Source organism: Aplysia californica, unplaced genomic scaffold (genome assembly GCF_000002075.1).
Source record: "Aplysia californica isolate F4 #8 unplaced genomic scaffold, AplCal3.0 scaffold00028, whole genome shotgun sequence".
NCBI classification, from domain to species: domain Eukaryota; kingdom Metazoa; phylum Mollusca; class Gastropoda; order Aplysiida; family Aplysiidae; genus Aplysia; species Aplysia californica.
In genome coordinates this window covers 1,011,331-1,019,814 of record NW_004797298.1, presented here as the reverse complement: position 1 = coordinate 1,019,814, position 8,484 = coordinate 1,011,331, and the positions used below count along the sequence as shown (strand labels likewise).

The window sequence follows — 8,484 nt, the reverse complement described above, 5'->3', positions numbered from 1 at the left end:
GGGGGCGCTGGGCGCTTAAGTTAACTTTCACCCAGACCATCAATGATGTGTTTATTGAGGCACCAGCCATCCATGTCCAGGTGCTGTTTTAGCCAGTTAAACTTTCACCTACACTGTGTTGATGCAACGTAGCACACAGAATGAACTGACCTGCCTACTGAGTTCTTACAGTTTAGCATTCTTTACTTTATATTTTAGGAAATGCTATTTAAAAAAAAACCCAACCCCGAACAGCAACTAAAATCGGCTGAAAAAAAGAAGGTGTCATACAGAAATTCCGTATGGATGGGGGCGGGGAGTTTACTTTTACCTGAAAAAGAACAGAACAGAGCAGCAGATTCCAAAGCTCAAACAGGGATCATATTATTACAATGTCTTCTCTCAACCCCAGCCAAAACATCTCAACTAAAATGGAATTATTGGTGAACTTTGCGAACCTCAAAATGCGGGCACATTAACTGCTGTTTAGTGACTCTTTTGTGTCTTCTGTCTTTTTGAGAAGTATTCTGCATCAAAATTTTGAAAACACCAGTCCTGAGAGCACTTTTATGTGTCACATGTTTCATAGGTTTGCTCCAGTTGTACAATGGGACATATTTACATATCACATTCAATAAACTCATTACAATCTTCGAGCTCCCCTTACCCCCAAACTTACATGGTAATGCTTTAAGAAAGAATAATGTTACTGTGTGAGACCGGGGGCTGTTCTTGGTGTCCTCAAAACAGCTTTGCTTGGCTTAAGATATAGACCGTGTCATAGGAAAACGTTAGTAATATATGTAAAAGAAAATTTATTATGGACAAAATAACTACAGGTATAGTTCCGTTCAACACAAGGGAAACATTTTTAAAGAAAAAAAATCAGAAGTATCCAAAAGTAGCTTGCTGAGTGGCATTGGGAGAATAACATTGTTTTAAACCATTCCACTGTAGCCTAAAAACAACAAAACTGAACGACAGATAAGACCAGCATGTGAAGCCCTTCAGGATGTTACACCGAAAATGGCGAATAGCTTCCTGTTTTTCCTTTGTAACAAAATTACTACAGCCGACTACAGAGAAGTTGATGTCGTAAGAGAGTGAAAACAACAACAGCAAACGAGATCACCTCCTGTGGCGGTGGGTAGTGAAAGGCTCACGGGCTTGAGCCCCCCTCCCCATCTCCAAGTCTATCCCAAGGCAAATGAAAATAAGCAGTTGAAACTGTTCTGATCGACCGCAATGAACACAGAGTGATAAACTAGGCGGCTTGCTCTTTTATCCAATCACTGTTGGCCCCGCTTACAACTATAGTAACCTAACAGCCAATCAAATGTCTTTAGGGCTCAGCAATCAACCAGCCCGTCCCCACGGTCTCTCCTTAATGAAACCCCTCTTATAAAAAGATAAAAGACTTGAAAAAAATAACACTGCACAGAGGGCTCACGCTCTCCCAGCCCTGACAATGGGGTGAAAGTTTACGACACACTATCCCTCAGTGACACAGTTACCTAAGCGCTCATTGGGCCTTTGTTAGGCGCGTTCTATTTTCTGCAACAACACGACCCTATCCACCTCATACACGGTGTGTGTTTGGAGTGCTGTGTGTTTGTGCCGCTGAGATTTATTGTTATCAATAAATATCAAGTAAAAAATAATTAGAGAAATTTGGAGGTGAAACGGCTTCTTCCCCACCATCCAGAAGAATTTAACGTAGAACAAAGAGATGGCAGACAAAGGTGACTCTTCTCGTTTGAATGGTTCTCAAAATGCCGTGGCTCGCCGTGAGTATAGAAAAATCATCACTGTGTTGTTCTTATTGCTTTCTTTTTGGTGGTAAAGAAGTGGAAGAAACCTAAGCCCCACCCAAATCTAGGTTCACCCACCGCCACTGATCACCTCATCCGAAGTTCAACTTAACCGTTGGGATCTGTAAAGAAGAAGATGACGTGCTGGGGCCGGAGAGAAAGATCAACTTAACCGATGATCAACTCAAGCGAGTTCAAAACAAGCGGAGTCGACCGTACCATTTATTGTGTTTGTACATGTGTTGGATGTTATAATATCATCATGCAACGAACTTTTAGACCTCATGTTTGGAGAGAGAACAAAATCAGTTTAAACGTCTGTTAAAAGTTACGTAAAAACTCATTATACAGAGTCTCACTAACTAAAATGGGCCAGGCACATGGAGTGTAATGAATGTTTATATGGATAGAAAGAAAATATTGCTCAATTCAATATTTGAGACGCAAAAGTTAAGGTTCGACATTGTGAATCTTAGAGAAATCTTCCGCTAACAGGAAATTTCGGTCACCTAAGAGGAAATGAACCGTAAAGCTGCTGAATAGTTTGGAGGCTTTCAACTGTTCTGTCCACATGGAACGTTTGCTGTAAAAAAAAATAATTAATGTGTTCATGTCTGCGTAATAGGGTTAGACACAAATGAGTATAAACAAATGAGATGCCATATATCCCACGTCAGCCCTCCCCCCTCCCCTTTCCTTTTTTTTCACACACATATTCAAGCAGAACTTTAAAAAAAAAATATGATTCAAGCTCTTGGAACCCCCTCCCCCCCCCCCCCCCCCACACACACACACACACCAAAAAAATTAAAAAAAATTAAATTAAAATAAAAAATTAAAAAAAATTAATTAATAACAAAGAAAAAGTAAACAAATAGCCATTGTTCTGATCATTGAAAGGGGGAGGGGGGGGGGGGGGTTCAAAACCATTTTTTGCTTTAAAAGACAGAAATACACTAATGGAACTAGCTGTCTGACTTGTTTTAACGAAGTCGTAATTCAACATGTACATTTCATCTCAATACGTGACTCTTAAATTTATTCCTGTTCAAGATATCCAAGAGCCCAGTTGTACATGATTGGGTTTAGAACATAATATCAATCAATCTACTAAATCTGAATAAATTATGTGTTTAAAAAGAATATTAGTTGAATGAAATCAGTATATTTTCAAATGCCACTGTTACCACAGTAGCCGTGATTTAAAATAATTATAAACAGGATGCTATAATGTTGTGTTTTAAAAGTGTTTGCCTCTTTACTTCCTTAAAACAAAAAGGTGGAACATTTTACCTGAGGTTTTATAGTTTCCTGAGAAGCGCTCCTCCTCTTAAGAGAAATATTCTTGAAGTTATAACTTTAACTTTAAAAAAATTATTATGTTCATGAGTAACACAACAGAATAGCAGAATCTTCTGGATTCTTGTTCCGCACGTAGCGTGTACGTCGTTTATTTCAAGCGCCTTTATTCTGTAGATATCAAGTTTTTTATGTTGTTGGTCGAGATGAACTGTTAAGCTGTGCTTCTCTCTTAGTTGTTGGCAACAAAACTGTCGTTTTGTCGATGTATTTGTCTGTCTATTTGTAAAACTTCTTTTAATCATTACAGAGTTGTGCCTGTTAAAAAGATGACGCATAGTTTGTGTCTTGTAGGTATTCCTGTTGAGAAAAGAATTGTGTACAAGTCGGCCTCACTATGTCACAAATTTTTTGAATGATAATGCGCCATCTTACTTATCAAATCTGTTGAGACTGTATGTTCCAACTCGCAGTTTAAGGTCATCAGCTGACAAAAAGAAATTCCCTTTGCCATAATAATTTGAAACTTAAAACAATAGGTGAAAGGGGATTTGAATACCATGGCCCCGAGATCTGGAATGCTTTGCCAAGTACTTTAAGAGAGATCAAATCCTTTGATTTATTCAAATGTCAACAGAAGTAATTTTTCTTTTTAAATTAATAAGATGAATATTTGGAGTGATTTTTTTGGTCAGAACACAACGTTTTATGTTACCTTTGTACTGTATTGTAAGGTGCCCAGGGCCTGTGTAATTTAATTGGGTTTGAGTGCTATATAAATGTCATTTACTATTATCATTATTACTTTTATTTTTCAACTAAAAAAATTGTGAAATGCAGTCAAACTTGTTCTAATGGGTATCCAGCTCAAAATAGCGAAATACGATCGAACCTATTCTAACGTCTACCTATCAAAGACAGTCTCCTGTATGAAAGGCCACTTCCTTCACCTGTTCAAGAAAACCATTTTTCTCCTCGACAATGGGTGGCCGCCTTGGGAAATTTCTACTCTAATAACAAAAAAGGGTGTGACATACTAAGATACAATGTACCAGCAATCAGGGGCGGCTCGAAAGGCTAAAAAGCGGACGTGTACAATTAAGCTATCGTAGGCTGAAGATAGTCAAGAGATGGTGTGGGCTAATAATTCTTTTGTTTGACGAGGGCGGATCTCGTGCTTTTATTTTCGTTCTTTTTGCTCGTCGCTTAGATTTCTAGAACCAAATTTCTTTGTTAGCTAAACATCAATCACGTTCATCTTGGATAAGAAATGAACACTCAATTAATAACTTTCACCTCTCCACTACAAAACCATTCAAAGGCACAACTCATGCGACGCTGATTTAAGTATGTCACGTTCATGTCGCTCAGGTTCGCGTTCACAGAGTCACTTTAAATAGTGGCAAGACAATGAACCAATCACAATTCACTTGAACACTCTGCTGGATTGCTCCTGGACTCATTTAATTTTGGAATAGAACAGTGTACTGTCTATTGCGTTTATTTTTAGACTGCCTACTATGGGCTATGTTTCGGCACTATTCGGCAGGAGCACATTTGAGAAGTGCGTCTTATTAATATTAATGTACCACCAAACTTGCTACGAGTGTCTTCATCGCTTGGGTTATCCCAAAGAGTGATTTATAGGTCAGGCTACAGCTGTTGAATATCCTGCTATGTTTAGTTAAAGCGCGTGGACTTTGGCATGGCATATTAGATGTGTTACGGCCCTATAGACGCAGAAATGACAGTTACAGCGCCAGCGAGGACCTTGTTTTGGTATAATATTTCGCTAGTGTTTGTTTCTAGCTTCTTTTAATTTATTATTGAGGTTGCTTTACGCAATAGAACATTAAAGAATTTGAGGTGGGGCAACTAGCGGCTAGAGCTTCCAACACACGAGAATCCGGCTTTCAATTAAAAGGAAGACCAAGAAAAACCTGGCTGGAAGGGGTTAAAAAGGTCCTGGAACAACATAACATATCTATCTCCTTGCACAGAACCGAAACTTGCACCTCCCCTCGACATCCTAGGAATACCAGAAGAAGGAAAAAGTAAAAGTAAAAGAAAGACTGCAAGACGACCGTGCTCTGTGGACGAACTGTGCTTGCCAATAAATGAATAATTAAACTGATAAATTATGTGGTCTTGTTTGTTGACCTTAGCGAAGGCCCACAATATGCCGATCTCTCTTACGGCTGTCATTCCAATGTGTGTGCACATTCTGAACAATGGATGGCCTTCTTGGATAATTTATCTGTAATAACATAACCTTGAAACATTTAAATAATTAAGAAAAAAACGTTTGAAACACAACAAATAATGTATTGTTGTTCTTTTCTTATTCTTCTTGTTAGTTTTTTTTCGGGGGGGGGGGGGGGGGAGTGTTTTAAGGCGCCCGTAACTGTATAAGGTCATGTAAGCACGCGGTTCACATTAAAAAATTTTGAGTTGGAAGGAAATTTTTGAATTTTGCCCGGGTGGCGGCCAAAGCCTACTCTTGGCGATTTTAGACCACCAAGGGATCTTTAACGTTTGCGACATCCACACGGGACCTCCGAAAATGTTTGCCCCTATCCAAGAAGGCTAGGTGTAGATCTTACCTACCATAAGATCAGGGCTCTGGCTGAAAGACAGCAGTAAAAAGAAGCCAAGGAAGGTGTAGCAGTAGAAAGGCTGCAGAAAGAATCAGGAGCCCAGAGGAGGGGACAAAGGAGGTGAGGAGGTTGGGGCAGAAAGTGGAGACGAAAGCAGAAGAAAATTTGTCCTTCGCTATCCGGATTCGAACCCAGGATCTATTGAACGAGAGGCGCCCACGTAATAGCGAACTTACTTGTTGACGTTAGCGAAGGCCCCCAGTATGTCGATCTCTCTCACTGCCGCCATCCCAATGTGTGCGTACATAGCCATGTCACCGAACCCGACCATCATCACCTTGCCTCCGGGCCGACACGCCTGGTTGCGGGAAAGGACAATAAATGATGGCTTACCAATATTTTTTTTTCGAAAGTGCTCGGCTGTCATCCGAAATTTAGTCAATGCTATTTTTAAATTTAGAAAAAAAGGAGTGTATTATAAAATTTGAAATTGGGTTTTCTAGATTACCGGTGTCTGAAAAGTGCAAAAAAAGGAGTCAAGGCTCATTTGCGCCACCATGATGAATTGTGTGACTGTAAATGTAATTGCAGACGTCCAATGCCTCCATCGACACAACAATGAAGACTAATATTATAGTATTATGTGACACAACGTGGTGAAATCAACCGCTGCTCAAAATACGGAAATCAAATAATATAGGCTTACTGTTTTTTTCTGTCTGTTGGCAGTTTTTATCGCTTTTTTCAGTTAGAAACCTTTTATATCTACTTAAGACACATTTCGATGTTGGTTCTACTGAAACATTTTGATTAAAGGAAAAAACAGAAAGTAAATATCAATTTGCAGCTTTTAAGGACAAGCCTATCAAACTATGGAAGTCACCATTCTCTGGCAGCCATTTTCAAGCTAATTTAACCTCTGAAATCAGACGATCCCTACCTCTTTCAATCGCAAATATCTTGACAATTAAACAAGCTTTCAGATCACACCAGTAATTTCACTTGCCCAAAAGTTGACGAGCGCTTGATTCCACAGCGTTGTGACACATTTATTTTGTTTTGAGTATGGCGGACATCGGAACTAATGAGTGCCCCCCGGTACTGGACTTCGTAACGTCAAAATCTCAAGAAACTCGATACGTTCCTCATCAAAAGGTGAACCAAAGTAGCCAATATCGTAGTCCAAACCCTCACTGTCAGTTTTGTTTGTTTCCCAGAATTCAGGGCTACACTTTTGAGTTGAAACTATACACGCAGGAAACACTTGCTCAGTGTTATACACTAACACCTTTCTTTCTGGGATACATAAAAAAAGTGAAACTATTCAATTGTATTTTCTAAAATAAGGACCCTTAATTTTCTAAAATACTAGTGTATTTGCTCCTCTTAACTCAAACACTCTTTTCGACATTGATATAACTTCGTTCGTGGATCGTTCAGCCAACTGGCAAACGTAAAGAGCCTGGGAGGATAAATAAAGAAGAAATTATAGAATAAGAGAACATCATAGTATACGCTTATGCTAATGGTTATGTTGTTTCATCTGCAGAAAGGTAAAGTTAGAAACTCTTGCCAGGTTAAGTTCGTCCAAATGTAATTGCCTACGTTAGTCTATCCCCACAACCAATATAATGGATTAAAAAGTGAGAGTGAGGGGAAGCCGGGGGCTGGTGGTTAAGGACTTATACAAGTTAGTGATTTTTAAAAGAATGAACAGGAGGACCCCCCCCCCTCCCCAACACCCTCCTCGTCATCTACCCCAAGACAAATTAAATGAAAAATGAAATGCTGCAATGTAGCAATACAGGAAAATCATACGTTTGCAATTCAAGTACCATGACCCTTGCACTGCTTGTTCAAGTGGTTGTGTGTTTTGATTGGCAAGTAAAAGCTTGCTTTAACCACACATCCTATCAATAGCCTCACTAAAGTTGTTAAATTTATTTTCAGATTTCAACAAGTCATTTCTTTTAAGTTAATAGATTTTAGGGTTACTAATTATGGGGCCAGTACAAATAAAACTGTGGGTTGGGAACACTTTAAACGGGGGAAAACATCAGATTTAAAATTGCCATTTATTGTAAATTTGACATAGCATTGATATTCAAGGGACCCTAATTCATCACTCTAAATGCCTAAGATCTTTCCTTTTTGAAATTCATAGCAATCTGTAATTCCAAACGAGCGACTGTGGTGTAGCAGTTATATAGGCTCTCTACCGTAGCACGTAGGAAATCCGAATTCTATACCCGAATTGGGAGACCTTCGGTGGAGTATCTCTGCCTTTGTGCCGGAACGTTTTTTTTTTGTCCCTTTCTATCAAAGTTGTTCCTAACTGGCAGTGTCAGCGTCCCTCTCTTCATAAAAAATCTAAATTCTGTCGGCCGATGCGTAAAAAAATAACACCTACTCGGAAAATGGGATTCCGAGGCAATAGTGCAGGCTGCACTCTAAGGGTTATTGCAAAAATAGATGTTATAGAACAAGCCTCGAGGAAATCTCTTAACATGGAAGATGTAGTTTTAATGTCAGGTTTTCTGAAACCTACAAGTGTGTAAACCCACATGTATGGAAGCGTCCACAGTTCCCTTGGCCCCACTGCACTCAACACACAGGTCCGCCTCTTCACCAAGAGCTGTCCTGAGTTCCAGTCCAGCCTGTTTCGGATCTTCGTTGCGGGACGGCTTGAATATCATATCTGCGCCAAGCTTCTTGGCAACCTCTAGGCGAGCTTCGCTGATGTCTGAGTGAATCATTATGATATACAATGTATATATAAAACTAAATAAAAGCCTCAG

The 8,484-nt window shown here is 39.5% G+C and overlaps 1 protein-coding gene across 1 annotated transcript in view; it reads right to left on the bottom strand.

Annotated features, from left to right (window-relative positions):
• LOC101854305 (sorbitol dehydrogenase) overlaps positions 1–8,442 on the bottom strand; it is a 21,730-nt gene extending 13,288 nt beyond the window's left edge. The window contains exons 1-2 of the mRNA XM_005091337.3: positions 8,251–8,442; positions 5,923–6,044 (exon numbers count right to left, since the gene is read on the bottom strand). Of these exons, the coding sequence (XP_005091394.2) occupies positions 5,923–6,044; positions 8,251–8,442 (314 nt within the window). The remainder of the gene's footprint in view (positions 1–5,922; positions 6,045–8,250) is intronic.
• Positions 8,443–8,484: the final 42 nt, after the last annotated feature.